General features: G+C 45.2%; 1 protein-coding gene across 1 annotated transcript in view; it reads right to left on the bottom strand.

Annotated features, from left to right (window-relative positions):
• LOC123768081 (exosome complex exonuclease RRP44-like protein Dis3) overlaps positions 1–19,752 on the bottom strand; it is a 119,109-nt gene that overhangs the window by 76,895 nt on the left and 22,462 nt on the right. Inside the window, 2 exon segments of the mRNA XM_069307083.1 lie at positions 2,595–2,764; positions 5,980–6,205. Coding sequence (XP_069163184.1) covers positions 2,595–2,764; positions 5,980–6,205 — 396 coding nt within the window.

Below are 19,752 nucleotides of genomic sequence, written 5' to 3'. Positions count from 1 at the left end.
TGGTGATTAACGTAGAGTACCATCATGTTGTTGTCTGAGGGAGACAAGTGTTGGTGATTAACGTAGAGTACCATCATGTTGTTGTCTGAGGGAGACAAGTGTTTGTGATTAACATAGAAGTAAACGTACTTTGTTGCTGACTGCTGTTGACAGTCAATTAACATAATTAATCACAATCAATTTTGTAACTGATTAAGGCAATTTCTTTGGTTTATCGTCTGGAGACGAGAGTAAAGTAACTTGGGGATTATTGGAGAAGTGTTTCAGAATCTCACCTTGCCTAGCTTTGTTTACAGATGCAACTTCTTGCAGGGAGTTGCAAAGAGTGTTCACATTAGGTTGTGATAGGGGGAGTCAGTGTTGGACTACCCGCCTAGTTACGTGGGTATCTCGCCTGGGGGACCCGCAAGATTGTGATTATAGTATCTGGTCACCGTGAAGCCGTGACAGTATTGATTGCAAGCTTGTGTCATCAGTGGGCACCATTGTTCAGTTCAATCAATCCGCCCGTAGTGCGAGGGGTTGTTGAATAACTGTCTTGCAAGTGCCACTGGATGGATAGTAATGTAACGAATCACTCACTGTTGTGTAAACTTAGTCTTGCGAATATTTGTTTGCAATATTGTGTCGTCAGTGGGCACAACTGTGTTCAGGTTAGATCAGTATTCAGCCACGCAGCAATGGACCGGAGTTGTTGCTATTTCATGGTTGTTAAGTAGCTGTTGTTATAGTGCCACTGGATGGACATTAACGTAACGTAAACTCGATGTTGTAGTAGTTTAGTCTCTTGTTAATAAATTGTTTTGTTACAGAAAACGGTCTTTGATGTCAACCCTTCAACCATTCTTTTCCATCCATGTTCTGCTTTATACAATTGTCTGTAAATGTGATCTTTTTTAATAATTTTTTTTATTGGTTTTAATGTTTTTTTTAACACTTTCGCGCTTTAGATTAGAGATAACTCGTCGCCGTTTTCTCTTACGATTCCGCATAACAGCCTACTTTTCTCGTCCATCGAAAAAATATTTCTATAAATTCCATTTTTTAACCGAAATGGATGGGGATACTTTTGTTTTGTAGGGAATTTATTTGCGAATGTTTTGGTACCAGAATGAATATTATATCACATAAACTTCTATGAGTAAAAAAAAAAATACACAAAGTATGTTTGGGGGTGTGGCGAGCGTGTGGCAGTGGGTTCCCTTTAGCCGTTGATATATCCAACACGTGGGAAATATTTGTATGTGTTATGTATATGTCTGTGTAGGGAATTTTACTGAGATCACTGTCATACAAATTATAAAATGTTTCAACAAGTATAAACAAGACAAACATCAAACGAACGAAAACAATGCGTTCGTTTCTGCCGCGAACGCATACTGAGCGACGTGGTTCTATATTTGGCGCTTCTCTTACACATGCTTTGTACAAATGTTATACAGTTCATCTTATAGAAAATTTTATTGCGAACACATTGGTATAAAAAAGAAATACGTACATAGAAAAGTAGGGTCAGGAAACGTATAAACTTTCCAAGCATGATTTCCCCCCTGTGTTTTCGCCAGTGCGCTCACGGCTAACTACTCTCCACTTCACACACTCTTGCGGGTGGGCAATTACCTATATTAAACATTCATATGCATATGTCCGTGTAGAGAATTTTATTGTGATTCCAATGATACCAAAATTAGCGATGTAGGACAACTGTAGGCTTCGCAACCATTAAGAGAGTGGAAACATTTTGTTGCTGTTTGGCGCTCTCGGCGAGTGATCTGCATAGTTTTTTATTTGGTGTTGATACTCCTTATGCTTGGGCGGCATTTTATAGGTATGCTCTTATAGACAATTTCATTGCGAACACAGTGATACCAAATTTAAATACGTGCGCCTTCAATTATTGTCAGGACAGTCAAAAGAGTGTACACTTTTCGGTCTTACCGCGTAGGCGCGCGAAGTGCCGAAAGCATCTGGGGTATTGTTTTTTTTTGAGCGCCGAGAGCGCGAAAGTGTTAACTAGGAGGAACCAGCAGCCCAAGTGGACAGGTTTTCACCCTTGTGGTGGAAGTCTGGCGGTTTGCTCCCGCTTTTCCTTTTTCTATTGGGCTCATGCTTAGAGTAGAAATATCTGCAGTGTGCAGTTCTTTATGTTTGAGGTCCACCTCCTAGAGGAGGTAAGCGTAGAAAAAAATTTCAACAGTTACTAATATTTTCCTAGTAGTTGTGCGTTTTGGAATGCTCTATCTTACTGATTATATTTCCTCTTGGTCTGAGTTGCTCTAGTATCCCCAGACTCTGTGCCTCTAAACAGTTGACCAAATTCTGATTCTAGTCTGTCATATGCATTTTTGGATTTGCAAGGGCCTGATTTGGGCATGGTACATGCAGTTATCCTGCTGGCTAGCTCCAAGGAACCACCAAGGGCTTCCTCCTCAAAAACATGGAATGAGAGAAAAAAAAAAATAACTATCAATAACAAGTTGGAGACAGTAGAAGTAACTTTCTCCTCAAAACCTTATGTTGTCCAAGACATGTTTTGTTTTCCCCAAATGCTACTAGGACAGGCTGATATACTATCCACAAGACAAAGCACTTACTTCGGCAATTTCATTCTTCTTAATGATACCGCAATACTGTCTCCATTTCCGTCTAATAATGCCAACAACACAACCCGTTGGCTGACGTTCTCCTTCTCCTTTCCCAGAAGCCAGAAGAGCCTGCTCTTCTTTTAGAGTTGCTTCATCACCATTTTCATCTTCACTACATGCTATAAATATATAAATATAATATTAGTTGACTTTTATATTTATTATATATTATATATATATATATATATATATGTCGTACCTAGTAGCCAGAACTCACTTCTCAGCCTACTATTCAAGGCCCGATTTGCCTAATAAGCCAAGTTTTCCTGAATTAATATATTTACTATAATTTTTTTCTTATGAAATGATAAAGCAACCCTTTTCTCTATGTATGAGGTCAATTTTTTTTTATTGGAGTTAAAATTAACGTAGATATATGACCGAACCTAACCAACCCTACCTAACCTAACCTAACCTATATTTATAGGTAAGGTTAGGTTAGGTAGCCAAAAAAAGCTAGGTTAGGTTAGGTTAGGTAGGTTAGGTAGACGAAAAAACATTAATTCATGAAAACTTGGCTTATTAGGCAAATCGGGCCTTGAATAGTAGGCTGAGAAGTGCGTTCTGGCTATTAGGTACGACATATATATATATATATATATATATATATATATATATATATATATATATATATATATATATATATATATATATATATATATATATATATATGTATATATATATATATATATATATATATTATATATATATATATATATATTATATATACATATTATATATATATATATATATATATATATATATATATATATATATATATATATATATATATATATATATATATATATACATATATATACATATATATACAGTATATATACAGTATATATACAGTATATATACAGTATATATACAGTATATATACAGTATATATAAAGTATATATAAAGTATATATAAAGTATATATACAGTATATATACAGTATATATACAGTATATATACAGTATATATACAGTATATATATACAGTACATATACGGTATATATACAGTATACACACACACACACAAATTGGGGCCTCGACTTACGATGCTAATTCGTCCCCAGAGACGGATCGTAAGTCGAAATATCATAAGTCGAAGCGATTTTTCCCATAAGAAATAAAGGGAATTGACTTAATCCGTTCTCCACCCTCCAAAATATTAACATACAAATACATTTTATACTGAATACAATGTTTTTTCTAACTACAATACAGTACCAAAGTTTCTCTTACCTTCATGGAGGGCTCTTGATGGCATATGGAAGATGGTGATGGGGGAGGAGGAGAGTTGTTACTGTTTAGAAGGGGAATCCCCTTCCATTATCACATCAGGCAGTGATGTTTTCTCTGGGGTACTCTCTCTCCTACGTTTTGCCTGAATACCACTAGGACCTGGTTGTGGTTCAGTGCTTGTTTGTCTCACTACAAATTTGTCAAGAGACATTTGTTTTTCCATTCATTTTAACATTTGTCTGTAATGATGCATCACAGTGTCATTGAATAGGTTAAGGCAACGATCTACTGCAGCTTGATTTGGGTGAGTCGTTTCAGCAAAGGTTTGCAATTCTTCCCATGCTGCACACATTTTCTTAATTGTTGAGGAAGACATTCTGTACTCTTGTTTCTGCTCTATGGTCATCCTTACATGGGTTTTCATATGTTGAGCCTTACCACTGACTTTCCTGGGACTCATGGCGTGATATGTAATAATTACTTTAATGTTCAAAAAACAAAAAAAAAAATCACCACAAAAGCGGAATTTCTTATAGGCGCGATCGTCACTAAGCGATCAGCTGTAGTAAACTGAGGCAGGTCGGCCGCATGACCGGGAACCACGCGCTCGGTCGACCCGAACGTGTACCAACAAATATCGGAAGTCGACGACACCATCGGATGTCGAGTCGCATTTTTTGATGAAATTTATTTTGAAAAATAAAACCAAGCAAAAAAAAAAAAACAAGCAAACAAACAAAAGCTGAACCCCTGTAATGTATGCAATCATAGGGACCTAGAGGAGAGCCACCAAAATCACACAAGTGGTCCTTCAGCCACACCAGGCAGATCCCCACCAGGAAAACAAAACAAAAAACCCTGCAAAAGCACGTCTCCAGGGAAACAGAACCGGTCACTAAGCTGAATACCCCACCTGCCCCAGTTGAGACAATGAACCATGGGAGAACAGTCTGAATGGAGTCTAGAGGAATCCATATACTCCAGAGCGCATGCTTCGCAGCCAGAAACTCCCGCACCATACTGTGCGCCATATGAAGGAGGGGGAACCAATGCCTCTGACCGGCCTGACAATCGCTTGTGATAAAGTCGAGAGCCAAGGCATCTGTAAAAGGCACAGTGTGAGGAAGGTACCAGGTGATCAAACTCCAAAATCCCAGAAGAGGAAGCCGGCGACCCACCATCCAGGACAGCTGTGTGTGTGTGTGTGTGGATCAACTGGTTGACAGGTCACTGCCAGGGTCTTCTATGCCACTATCATCAATATATAATTGAAGATACTTATTTATTTCATCATCATTAAGTGATGCAGTGAGCACGAGCTACATGGCAGAGCTGTGAGCTGCTGATGCACGTGCTACCCATGGCTGCTATGTTAGTATTGAGGCTCTTTCATCTAAGACAGTTCTTCACAATTTTTCCCAAGGTGGTGTCCGTTTACTGGAGATTTGAGGAAGTTGATGTGAACCGCATGTTGTCACGGTAATTTTTGATCTTATACTAGACTTAAAATCAACCCTGGTTGGCATACACACCACCGACGAAACAACCATGGTCAATAGGCGCAGTTGAAGGTGGGTAAACATAGTGGGCTGCCTGCGAAGCCCACTATGTTTACTGTTGGGAACGTGTGGAGAAAAGCATTAGCGATTGTAAAAGCATTTCTTGCTTTTGCATTTTTCTCTTTTAAATTCATTTGCAAACATTTTTACACCAATGTTGATGAATAATGAATGACGAATAACAATGTAACAACGAATAACTTAGAAACCGTAAAATTATTGTAAACATTTTATGCATTGTTGAGCAGCCTAGTAAGCCCAGAATATTTATAGTTGGGAACATATGAAGAGGCCAGATAGCCAGTGTTAACAAGGAATGTTAAATAAATAGATTAAGCATTCTTCTACTACAGAAACAGACGATGAGTAACAATAACGTGGCTGAAGATATGACTAAACCAAACACCAGAAGATGAGATGGCATTTTGGTCTGTCCTGGACCATTAACTTGATAATGGTCCAGGACGGACTGAAATGTCGTCTCCTTGTCTTCTGGTGTGGTTTAGTCCTCACTTCTACTATAGAACTTAGGCTCTAACCTCCTTTCTCCTCTTCTTGCTTCTCTTGATCAATTACAACAGTTGAAGGGGCTGACCACTGATCTTCAGGAAATATTTCAATAGCTACAGTATCATCATGTAATGCACGGTTCAGGTTTAGACGACCCTGGATCAGTATTGTCCTTTCTAAACCTTCTACCATTACATTGGCTTCAAGAAAGTTAGTTCGTGACGTCTTCAATACTCCTTGAGAAAGTTTACCAGACTATTGAAAGAAAAATTATATTAGTGAAAATATTTCTACATAAAATCAATTTATTTCTAGCATTACAAGATTTAATAAAATAATATAAGCAGTTAAAACTTAAGTAATTAATACACAGGAAGTGAGGGAAGTGATTTATTAATTTGACCAACTTTAAAATCACATCCAATGAGATGACAATATCTAGTGCAATTATCAGCAGTTTTAAACAACCACTGTCCCTTACATCACTTGAGTACATCACCAGGATTGTATCACTTCACTAGTGTCTTATTCTCAAGGCAACTAAATGATCATTACAAAAAACTGATTCTGGTAAATTTAGATCATGACCAATGTAGGTTGACACCCCCTGCATCACAACCACAATAGACAATAACCTATACATTTAATTTAAAACAATAAATTTTATGATAAAAGATGATAGAACAAACAAACAAATTTGCATATGACGAAAAGTGAGGGGGATGAGAGGGGTAGGGGACAAGTAAGGCAATGGGGACAAGTAAGGCGTAGCACCTCGTTTAGCCTTTTGGACATGTTTACAGAAAGGACTTCTACTAAAGCCGTTTAGCCTTTCGGACATGTTTAGTGAAAGGACTTTCAGTAAAGTCCTTTAGTGACAGGACATGTTTAGCACCCCGATACACAGCATGAAAGTGGAAGATCCGGACAACTTCTTTATGCGTGATATCCAAACCCCTGTATATGTAACTGATATCAACACGAGCGTGGCAGATTTTGAAAGAGAAATTGACAATATGCCCATGCACTCAGCTCCGGGTCCAGACTCATGGAATTCAATATTTATAAAGAAATGCAAAGTGCCAGTAGCACAGGCACTCAGTATAGTGTGGAGGAAGAGCTTGGACATGAGGGAGATACCAGATGCGCTTAAAGCAGCAGACATAGCCCCTCTACACAAGGAAGGTAGCAAAGCATTGGCAAAGAATTATAGACCAGTTGCACTAACATCCCATATAATAAAAGTATTTGAGACAGTGATCAGGAGTCAGGTCACTAGTTTCATGGAGACCAATCCAGGCCAACATGGATTTAGAGCAGGAAGATCATGCCTCTCACAGCTACTTGACCATTACGACAAAACCACAGAGGCATTTAGAAGAAAAACAGAATGCAGATGTGGTATACACAGACTTCGCAAAGGCATTCGATAAATGTGACCATGGAGTGATAGCACACAAAATGAGGTCAATGGGAATAACTGGTAAAGTAGAATGCTAGATACTAAGTTTTCTGTCAAACAGAACACAGAATAACAGTCAACCATATAAAATCGAGTCCAAGCGCAGTTAAAAGCTCAGTACCTCAAGGTACAGTCCTTGCACCACTGCTTTTCCTTATTCTCATATCAGATATAGACTCGAATACAAGGCACAGCTTCGTATCATCCTTTGCAGATGACACTAAAATCAGCATGAAAATTTCCTCTGCTGAAGATAATGAAAAGCTACAAGCAGATATTAATAAAGTTTTCGATTGGGCAGCAGAAAATAACATGATGTTTAACAGCAATAAATTCCAGGTACTCAGATACAGAAAAATGAAAACATTAAACATAATAAAGGGTACAAAATGCAATCAAATTTGCCCATAGTAGGAAAGCAACATGTCAAGGATTTGGGAATAAAGATGTCTGGCTGGCCTAAATTTTAGGGAGCATAACCAAGCAAATATTGTGGCAGCCAGGAAAATGATAGGATGGATTATGAGAACTTTCAAATCCAGGGATCCCATCACAATGGTTGTACTCTTCAATCACTTGTCCTGCCCCATCTTGAGTACTACTCAGTACTCACTTGCCCATTCAGAGCAGGAGAGATTGCTGAAATAGAGAGAATACAGAGAACATATACAGGATACATAAACGAGATAAAGCATCTAAATTATTGGGATCGTCTCAAAGCTCTCCGAATGTACTCACTAGAAAGGCGACGGGAGAGGTATCAAATAATATACAGCACACGTGGAAAATACTGGAGGGCCAGGTCCCAAATCTGCACAGTAAAATAACAACATACTAGAGTGAACAATATGGAAGAAAATGCAGAATAGAACCAATGAAGAATAGGGGTGCCGTAGACACAATTTGAGAGAACTGTATAAACATCAGAGGTCCACAGTTGTTCAACACCCTCCCAGCGAGCGTAAGAAATATTGCCGGAACAACAGTGGACATCTTCAAGAGGAAACTAGATAGTTTCCTCCAAGGAGTGCCGGACCAACCGGGCTGTTGTGGATATGTGGGCCTGCAAGCCACTGCAAGCAACAGCCTAGTGGACCAAACTCTCACAAGTTAAGTCTGGTCTCGGCCCAGGCTTGGGGAGTAGAAGAACTCCCAGAACCCCATCAACCAGGTAAGGCAATGGGGACAAGTGAGACAATAAGGATGAGAGAGGGGAGAGAGGGGAGAGAGAAGGGGGGGATGAGATAGAAAGGGTGATGACAAGAGAAATGGGGGATATGAGAGAAAGGGGGATAAGAGTGGAAGGGGTGAGTGGGAGAGGGGGGAGGGGAGGGGGGAGAGAGGGGGAGGGGGAGAGAGGGATGAGAGGAGAGGGGGAGAGAGGGGTGAGAGGGGAGGTGGAGAGAGGAGTGAGAGGGGAGGTGGAGAGAGGAGTGAGAGGGGAGGTGGAGAGAGGAGTGAGAGGGGAGATGGAGAGAGGAGTGAGAGAGGAGGTGGAGAGAGGAGTGAGAGGGGAGGTGGAGAGAGGAGTGAGAGGGGAGGTGGAGAGAGGAGTGAGAGGGGAGGTGGAGAGAGGAATGAGAGGGGGAGTGGGAAGAGAGGGGGAGGGGGAAGAGAGGGGGAGGGGGAAGAGAGGGGGAGGGGGAAGAGAGGGGAGGGGAAAGAGAGGGGAGGGGAAAGAGAGGGGAGGGGGAAGAGAGGGGAGGGGGAAGAGGGGGGGAGAGAGGGGGGAAGAGGGGGGGGAGAGAGGGGTGAATGGAGAATGAAACAAATGAAGAAACATTTCAGACTACCTTAAGTGCCGCACGGATTTTTTCCAGGGAGCGATGAGGTGGATAGAAGTAGCGTTGATGACTGGCATCTTCATCTCTTTCCTCTTCTACTTTTGCCACAATATCCAGTAATCCTGGCCTGTCTGTCAGACTTGACACGTATTCATACACTGCAATGTTATAGTGCCACTGAGAAATCTAACATGTACTGTATTCTACAGCACATCATTACAAAATGGTGTTGGATATTATAAATTACAATTTATGTTTACCATTTGTTTCTAACTAAATCTAATCTAATAACGTTAAAAGTTGATAAACAATTTAAACATTTTTATCAGAAGACAAAGACTACTGGAGAGGTGGCCTGGACTCATGTGTACTCAGTGTGGAACTGGAGCTGTCTTCTAAACTGTGTTCCTGGCTGAGGCCCCCAACAGGGGCAAAATTGCCCAGTCATGGTGGGTGAATCCCGGTGGCCCTCTGAAGCTATCTTGCCGAGATGGCTCCCAACTACTGTACTATATCACATCAACCGTGGCGTTTAGATCGCCCTACCAGGGACCTGAGCCAGAACTTGGCACCCCCTCTCACAGTCACAGGCAGCAGGTGACACTACTCCACCTGACCTGGGAAGGCACCCAAAAAGTCTGTGAACCAATACGGCCCACTGTTGGGTCAAAAGAGACCAAAGCCTCATGACCTGCTGAATGAATGGGGAGGAACTGGAACCCCAACAATGTAAACAAATGATTGAAACTCGAAACAACAATGTGTTCACTTGCCCCACTTCTTCCACTCATTTGGGGAGGGAAAGGGGAAGGTCATACTGTTCATTGGCTTGAGCACTCAGCTCCAGAGCAGATGTACACACAAAACATACCATCCAACGACCTGGAAGGGATGGGGAAAATCATTGAGCAATCGGGGCTCACCCAGAAATTGGCATTTCATTACATTCAACACAATTGCCAAAGCTCAACCCCACAAACAGAACTAGATGAGCACAGGGTTTCTGGGAAAAGCCCCTTATTGTTCCCTGAAACTAACTACCCACAGAAAAGGAAAGACAGAAGCTCACCAGGAAGGAGGAGAAACTGCAAGCAGTCAAGACGAGACTGATACAGCAGGTTGAGAAAGATGATCCAATGCAACACAATAACGAGGCCCAGGAACACTAACCAAGCATCAGGCTGCCAGTATCCTGTTAGAACACCAAAATCCCTGCGCTCAAATATTGACCAAAAAACCAGCATTGAATGTAATGAAACGCCATTTTTTGGCTGAGTCCCGGAGGTTCCCCCAAGCTATCCCAGGCTGATGTGCTAATGTCAGACTTTGGTATCAGTCATGTGTATGGAGTTCTTAAGCCTACCGGTGACCACGCCCAGAACCTGGCCCCCTCAGAGAGGCAAGGGGAGCAATGGCCTATAGAAACCCCCATGTGGTTGGAAGCATTCTATGTCTTGATACCTGGTTGATACCTGGTTGATGGGGTTCTGGGAGTTCTTCTACTCCCCAAGCCCAGCCCGAGGCCAGGCTCGACTTGTGAGAGTTTGGTCCACCAGGCTGTTGCTTGGAGCGGCCCGCAGGCCCACATACCCACCACAGCCCGGTTGGTCCGGCACTCCTTGGAGGAATAAATCTAGTTTCCTCTTGAAAATGTCCACGGTTGTTCCAGCAATATTTCTTATGCTTGCTGGGAGGACGTTGAACAACCGCGGACCTCTGATGTTTATACAGTGTTCTCTGATTGGGCCTATGGCACCTCTGCTCTTCACTGGTTCTATTCTACATTTTCTTCCATGTCGTTCACTCCAGTACGTTGTTATTTTACTGTGTAGATTTGGTACTTGGCCCTCCAGTATCTTCCAGGTGTATATTATTTGATATCTCCTCTCGTCTTCTTTCTAGTGAGTACATTTGGAGGGCTTTGAGACGATCCCAATAATTTGTCTGCCATCGACCAGGTCAGGCACCCAGAAAGGTAAGCGCCCAAAACAAACCCCTATTCTGGTTAAAAATGCTACCAAAAGCTGAACTAGTGGATAGAACTCCCCAACAGAAAACGAGCAAACTAGTATAACGTCCCACGCCGCTGACTGTGCAGCTCCCCCCCTCCCCGGGAGGGGGAAGGGGGTAGCCCCAGCCCCCCTGAGCCGGCTATCCCCGCCCCAGTTCCTTGGTTGATGGGATCGTGCATGGTTGTGTGGCTCCAGCTCCAGTCTTGTCTCGGTGCTGTGACTTGTTTTCAGTTCTGCTCTTACGGTGGTCGTGTGAGCTGGGAGTAGTATTCTCAGATACTCGGGCTGCATGTGCTTAGGGTCACCTTCCCTGAGTGCCCTGCAAGTACCACCCTTGGGGCTTGGGGTTGCCTTCCACAAATCTCCTTGGGTCTTCCTCTGTTGGTCTTTCGCTGCTTGGCGTTTGGCCGCCCCGAGTGTTTGGGGGTTTTCCTCCCTTGTTTACCTTGGGGTAAGTGGTAGTTATAGCACTGGTGGGGCGCAGGGTACTGCGTAGCTAGTTTTCACCTATAACAGCGGCCGACTCTGTTCCCTCTGAGTACGTTGTCCACTTGCGTGGTTTTTCTTTAATTTTTGTTTTTGCCTGGTGGGTGGGTCTGCCTTGTGTTTCCCTCCCCCTTATATTAGGGTCGTTTGTGTGGTGGCACCACCTGTTTCGCCCTCATGAGTGGAAACATCCTGTGGGTTCAGATTTTAGCAGTTTGCTTGGTAGTTGGGGCGCTGGTTAGCAGTGCCCTGCCTGGGATAATCCTTAGCAGACCCAGTCTAGGGACCCTGAAAAACCCCGCGGGGGATCTCAGGTCCGATGGAGGAGACCCTTGCGTCCCCTCTCACTTTGTACAAGTTTGAGGATTGCTTTGTCCCTTTGTCTCAGGGTGACTCATTGTTTGTGCCTCCGCCATGCTGTCTGTTGGGTCGGTGACACATTCGACCCCGAGTTCTGCGAGCCGTGTTGCTTGTTCGTGACTCAATTTACCCAGTCTGCTGACGATTTACTTCGGGTGCAGGCAGCTCGCATGTTGCAGGGTAGGTTTAGGTTGTTGCAACGCGCTCGGGTTGTCGCTTCCCCCGGACGCCCCGAGGCTGCCCCGCTTTGTATATAGGGACTTGGGGGTGTTGGTCGCGTAAGGCGCATGAACACGCGAGGTGCCAGGTTCAACCCAAACGGGAGACAACGAAAGCGGTAACATTGACGCCCCACAACAAAACCGAGCCAATCCTGGAACCTCGGGTGAATCAGGACATGCCAATAAGTGTCCCAGAGGTCCAGGGACACCATCCAAGCACCCGGCTCCAACAGAAGCCGGACCTGGGACAGAGCAGTCATCCAAAAGGAGGGGCAAAGAACCCTGGGGGTTCAGACAGGACAAGTCCAAAAATGAAGCTCAAGTCCGCGCAGTCCCGTTTCGGGACCGGCAACAGATGGGAAAACCCATCTGAGGGACCGTCGTCATTTTGACCACGCCCAAGCGAACCCACTCCAAGACGACCCGACAGAGCGCAGGAGAAGAAACCTGCCCTGCCAGCCCTGCCCCTGGGGGCATTAGGTAGCCCCCGACTGGGGGCTACCCAACACCACCGCAGACTGACAGACACGACTCGAAATGCCACGAATCGTGGGACCAGACGTGAGCGAAACAGCGCAAGCCTTCCCCCCCATTGCCCCGTCAATGGGGCAAACCATGAAAAGGCCGGCGCCCCTTACAAGACCCAGAACCCAGCGCAGAGCGATCACCGCGCAGACCCAGATGAGGGCGGGTCCGAAGAAGGTGCCGAACCCGACCCTGACACCAGTGGCCTACCACGACGAGAGGAACCCCCGAGCCCTGGCACGACCTCTCCGGGAAGACCCCCCCCCATGGGACCCCCCGGAGAACCAGCAAGTCCGACATCGGACAACAAGCAGACGAAGCAGCCTGGATGAACTGCACTACGGCAGATGCCTCAAACAGAAAAGTACAAAAAATGCGACAACCTAAGAGCCACAGCCCAAGCAGATTCCACGGAGGAGCCCAGCACCGCCTGCCAATATGCGAGCCGGGAAGCATAGAACAGGGAAATCGCATCCCGCAAAATCGGGGCGAAAAAGTTTCAATAAGGCAGCCGACAAACGAGCCACCGAGGACAAGGCGCCGGACCCCAGGACGGACCCAAGCGCCCTTACATCCTCCACAAGCCAATCCAAGGACAGCTCCAGGAGGGAAAAGAACCGCAAGGCCGAAGCCAAAAGGCCCCGGGCGCGCAAGTCCTCCGCAACAAGCGCCGCTGAAAGGGAGGGAACCTGCACATGGAGCTGAACAATGCCAACATCACATGGAAGGGCAGGGGCAAACAAGCACTCGTTCAGGTACTCAAGATCGCCCCCCAGGAAAACCTGAAACACTGTGGAAGTTTGTTCACTGTGTTAGCTTCCCGCCACTCCAGCATGTGGGAATGACAGAAGAAATGCCAGGCGTCCAAAACAAACAAGGGGCAGTCAGCTAACCAGGAAGACTCCGGAACCTCGTTACGGAGCCAGAAAAGGAACGAAGTCCCAAACCTGAATTTCGAGGGATCCATCTCCGAGGCATAATCCAGGTCACGCAGGAGGTATGCTGCAAGGGCTGCCTGTACCACACCAGGTTGGATGCAATAACCTGCTTGATACCTACTTGATGGGGTTCTGGGAGTTGTTCTACTACCCAAGCCCGGCCCGAGGCCAGGCTCGACTTGTGAGAGTTTGGTCCACCAGGCTGTTGCTTGGAGCGGCCCGCAGGCCCACATACCCACCACAGCCCGGGTGATCCGGAACTTCTCTCGGAATAGTCGCTGGGAGGACGTTGAACAACCGCGGACCTCTGATGTTTATACAGTGTTCTCTGATATTGCCTATGGCACCTCGAAAGGCCGTCAATAAGTCGAAAACCTCCGGAAAGACGGAACACAACGCACCCGGGGAAACACGGAACCGAACCCGGGAAGGGGCCCAACACCAAATCCAACTAGTACGCAGAGGGGGGAAAAGAAAACCACCACTTTTTGCAACAGTAAGCCCCGCTCAGAGGGAATAAAAACCGAGGCAGGGTCCAGTGGTGAACAGAACACTTCTGCGGCACAACCGCAGAAGACAAGACCTGATAGAAGACAACACTCTAAAGCCTCCGCCACTTCCCCCCTTCCCGGAAGAGGCCTCCCCCGAAGCTGCCCGAGTCTCATGATCAAGGAACCCCTGCCTCGACTCCGAAACCCTCAGACGTTTCGAGGCCGAAGCAGGCGGGGGGAGGGGGGGGGGGTGGGAGGGGACCAGAACGAACAACTGGAGAAGGACGAGGAGGTGAGGACTGAACCAGGATCGAAGCGACCCCCACCCCCAAGTCCGGGTCTCGTAAAGCAAAGCGGGGCAGCCCCGGGGCATCCGGGTGAGCAACCAAGACAAAATCTAGCTTGTAACGCTTGCACCGCCTGTACCCGAATAGAATCATCAGAGGATTGGGTAAATTGAGTCACAAGCAAGCAGCACCACTCACAGGACTCAGGGTCGAAAGCATCACCGACCCAACAGGCAGCATGGCGGAGGCAAAAACAATGAGGGTCACCCCGAGACAAGGGGACTGAGCAACCCTCAAACTCGCACAAAGTGAGTGGGGGCTCCAGGGTCACATCCATAGGACCAATGCGCCCCCATGGGATTCCCAGGGTCCTGAGCGTTTACTATAATAGGACTCACGCTCAGATAGTCCCAGGCAGGGTGCAGCTAACCGGCACCCCAAAACTACCAAGCGCGCTACTAAAGTTGAACCCTAGGGAACGTACACTCACGGGGACCTAGCAGGGGGCACTACCGAGGAGAACCGTGGAAGGGCAAAACACCAGTGGAATAATAGGACAGAACCCCCCGCAAGGCAAAAAAGAAAACAAAACCCCACAAGAGGACACGAACCCCAAGGAACAGAGCCGGTCGCTATGTCAGGAAAACGAAGCTGCGCAGCACCCTGCTCCCCTACCAGTGCAAACTGCCTCTTACCCGCAGGTACAAGGGTGAACAGAACACCCAAGACCCCAACGGGTGGCCGAAACCGAACGATAGAACGGACCAGCAGAGGCAGGTCCCGAGGAGCCTGTGGAAGGGTGCCCCAAGCCCCAAGGGGCAGTACTTACAGGGCACCTAGGGAAGGTAGCCCTAGGCGCATGCAGCCCAAGTACCGAAGATAACTCCCGGCTCTCGCACCCCTGGAAACAAACACCACACACAAGCACAATGCTGTAAAGACACTAGAGCCAGAGCCACACGACCTCTGCCTATAGCATCAGCCTCAAGAACTGAGGTGTGGGTAGCCGGCACAAGGGGTCTGGGGAATGAGTCATTCGGGATTGAGTGCGAGTCAATTTCCTTAAAGAAATTTCTAATTTTCCCATAATATCTCTTCCTGGAAATCATATTTTTCAACTGCTTCAACCTCCTTTATTTTCTTTCCCGGATTTATAATGCATTGTGCATACTTTATTCCCAAAAAGGACGATGGTCCACTTTTACCCAAGGAAGGAAGGTACTGAATTGTCAAATATCTCTTCCTCTTTCCTGGTAAATATCAAATCCAGCATGGATGAGAACATTTCCCTTTCCATCATCCCTCGTAGCTTGTTTAACAGTAGATACATGATGTTTCCAGGATGAGGTTATATCCGAATCTACAGGTCCAAAAATCGTCTGTTTTTTCCCCCTTAGGCCCTTCCATATGCCTCCCAGTCTTATGGATTGTCAGTGTCATCATCCTCTTGAGGTTATCGAGAGATGATTTCGGGGCTTTTAGTGTCCCCGCGGCCCAGTCCTTCGACCAGGCCTCCACCCCCAGGAAGCAGCCCCGTGACAGCTGACTAACTCCCAGTACCTATTTACTGCTAGGTAACAAGGGCATTCAGGGTGAAAGAACTTTGCCCATTTGTTTGCCTGTGCGGGAAATCGAACCCGCGCCACAGAATTTACGAGTCCTGCGCGCTATCCACCAGGCTACCAGGCCCCCCTTCAAGCAAAGTTGAGCACCAGGCAATGACAAGTACCAGATGCAGTCTTGCAGAGCACCTCCACCACCATTAAAACAATAAATATTCACTTATTTTTGTGTTTCTTACATTTTGCATACAGCGTTAATATTCCAATTATACCTCTTTTCTTTTTTGGCATAGGCAAGTATGACCACTTCTCCATAGCCGCTGTCTAAGGGTTAAGGAGTTACTAGACACAGTTACATATGTATATGGTACATATGTACATATGCATGTGCAATGCATATGTACAAATCCAAAAACATAATTGCATTATAAAATGCATATTTCAACTGGATAATTGAGCCTTGTCTATGATCAGTTATAGCTAGCTATTAGACGAGTGATAAAATGGACATATGCAGTCTAACATCAATAACTATACAGAATATACTATGTATTTATATGAGCACAACCATTTTACATTAACCTTTAAAACATTCATACTTGTGTAAGCTTCAAGTTCCATCTCTCGAGCTTTGTCACGATTGCCGAAGTCATTCGTGATGAGGACAATTTTTTGATTGTGAGTTCGGAAGTGCTGCTTATACCACCAGCAGGCAATGCGTATAGCTCGGTCATTTCTATCATTTGCAGATTCATTTTCTTCTCTCTCTACGTAACACTCACTAAATGGAATAACAAAATAAGAAGAAATTTTAATTACCAGTAAACAAAACAAAATAACACAGTTTCAAGTAATATTAACATATTTAAAAAATCCCAGTTAGTATTTGCATAAACTTATTTGTAATCAATAATGTAATATGATTAAAGGATACATTAAAAACATAAGCTGTAAATTTGTCTAGAAATATTGTACCTATGGAAATTACTGTGCACAAAGGTAGTATTATAACCAAGATGTCAAAACCATTTAGTTTATACTATGAATGTACATAAAACTTACAAACTCTGCACAGTACCTAGAAAAAAATTAAACAAATAGCCAGCATTATGGCCATAAGAGAACAGGATAGGCAAAGATTATTTAGGAGGGCTGCCAGTAGTGGAGTCTATTGTGATCAACTCCTCAGAATGAAGCAAGATATCAAAGATGGTGAAAGACAAAATATCTAACCCTTAAACAAATTTAAAGGTACATTATGTTTAAGTAAAATGAAGGTCAGTAAAAAAACCAGCCTTGAATGTAATGAACGCTATTTTCTGGTGAGTCCTGGAGGCTCCCCGGAGCTATCCAGGCTGATAAGATACCCTAACTTTTGGCATTAGTCGATGTGGGTGGGAGTTCAAGCCTATCGGGACCACGAGCCAGAACCTGGCACCTTCAGAGAGGCACAAGGAACAATAGTCTATAGAATGCACATGTGATTTTGGAGCATTCTATATCTGCCATCGACTAAGACAGGCACCCTAGAAAGGTAAGTGCCCAAAAACAAACCCCCTATTCTGGTGAAAAAACAACGAAAATAGACAAACGATGTGGACAGAACTCCACAAATGAAATCAAAGCAAACAAGCATGCATCACACGAGCCGTGCTGCACTTCTGCACAGCTCCCTCCTCACCAAGAAGGTGAAGAGGGAGCCCTAGACCCCCGTGCCGGCGATCCACACCCCAGTTCTGAGGCTGGATATCAAAATACAGTACGCAAAAAATGCCAAGTGAGGAGGGAGGGAGGGTTGCCTCAAGAACTCACCCAGAAAATGTAACCAGCATTTCATTACATTCAATGTTGGTTTTCTGGGGGAGCCCCTACTACAGCTCCTTGGAGCTACTGTACTTTACCAAAGACGAAAAAAAGAAAAAAGAGGGGACTTATCCGGGGGACGGTCGACGCTCACATCTTAACTCGAAGTCCAAGACAGGCTGCAGCCGCCGACCCCAAAGCGACACAGGCCTGAGAGACCCGCACCCAAGAACAGGGAAGAAGGAAAAACCGATCAACCCAAAGTACGTCCCTGGACATAGAAGCCGTAGCGCGCAAAGATCAACGGAGAGCCGCAACACGACACCACACGCGATGTACCCCCGGCCTGACCACCAAGCAACAACTCGAGGACCTTTCGGAAAGCAATCAGCAGACTCAATCTTCGCCATAAAAGATAGACGGCTGCAACAAACAAGAAAAAGCATTGAAAAAAACACAACCGAACCGAAGGGGCCCAACAAACCAAGGAAAGACAGACAACGAGAGCACTCCGTCCCAAAGACCAGGACGGCTCAGACAGCGCATTAGCAGCCCGGAGGCAAACAACGCCCGAGACAGCCCAGGCATTGTCGTGCAGAAGAATCATCAAAACCAAAAGTAAACCGTAGCGGCTCCACCAGCACCACACGAGACAAGGCGACAGTGTGTGTCAAACCGACAGTCCGAAACCTCCACGAGAGAAGGACAAGACACATCAAGAAAAAACGCAGGATGCCTACGAAGAGACAAAAAGAAAAGGAGGACCACCAGCAAAATGAAGCAGTGGGACACCACATGCTTTATTTTGGCAGGTGGTGTCCCATCTTGCCAAAATGAAGCACGCAGGTGGGACACAATCAAAGAGCCACCTGATCACCAAACAGATGGTGAGAGACTACTCAAAATACCAGACTGGAAGACTCGATGGGAAGACCGAACCAGCCCCTTAACGGACCGGACTAATGATTTGAAAGAGGCGGATCCGAGGGAAAACCCCTGGTTCAGACACTTCTAAATTACATATAAGGTGTCTCTGTGGGGCCATTGCTCTCGCCCCTCTCTGCAGGGGCCCAGGTTCTGGCTCGAGGTGCCCGGTAAACCTAGCAACTTCCACCCACATCGACTGATGCCAAAAGTTGGGGGTCCCCCTTCCCCTTCCCAGGGAGGGGGAAGTTGCGCGGTGCATTGTAACGATGATGACGTCATGATCGTTTTGCTCGTTTTTTCTTCTGGGGAGTTCTATCATTTGTTCGGCTTAAATAGCAATTCTTAACCCGAATGGAGGGGGTGTCAACTTATCAGCTGGATAGCCATAGGGGCTTCCCCCAGAAAAGGTTAAAATAGAAGTGAGGTTGATAAGAGTCCTACCTGTGGTGCTCATTTGTGAAGACATACAATTTCTTTGAGGGAGTTTCAATGAGGTCTCTGAGTCCGTGTAGATGGGTAGTGATCGGTGCCTTACTTCTCCATTACAGTTTTGGGGAATTATTATATTGGTCATGCTCTCATAAGCCAATACATCAATCTGAATAGTACACATTTCAGTCAAGTTCATTTTTTACATAACTTCAATATATAAAATGCACTAATCCAACAATCTTAATTGAATAAAAAACATATTCAGCAAAAGAAGTAGAGCACACAAGTGATATGCAACATAAAAATATATTCTTGCAATAAAACATAGCTCCCAGAAGCTGTCTTGTGAGAAACCCCCCACCCCAACTACTTGGTCACATCAACTGTCAAGTTCTTAGGCCAACCAGAGATCAGATTTCCAGGATCACCTGCCCCCCCCCCATTATTCATCAAACTTTTGGACACAGTAGAGAGGCATGCAAGAAGGCTCATCTGTAGACTTGATCCAAGCC

Source organism: Procambarus clarkii, chromosome 59 (assembly GCF_040958095.1).
Source record: "Procambarus clarkii isolate CNS0578487 chromosome 59, FALCON_Pclarkii_2.0, whole genome shotgun sequence".
NCBI lineage: Eukaryota > Metazoa > Arthropoda > Malacostraca > Decapoda > Cambaridae > Procambarus > Procambarus clarkii.
The sequence above is the reverse complement of the archived record's forward strand: the minus strand, read 5'-3'. Positions and strand labels throughout refer to the sequence as shown.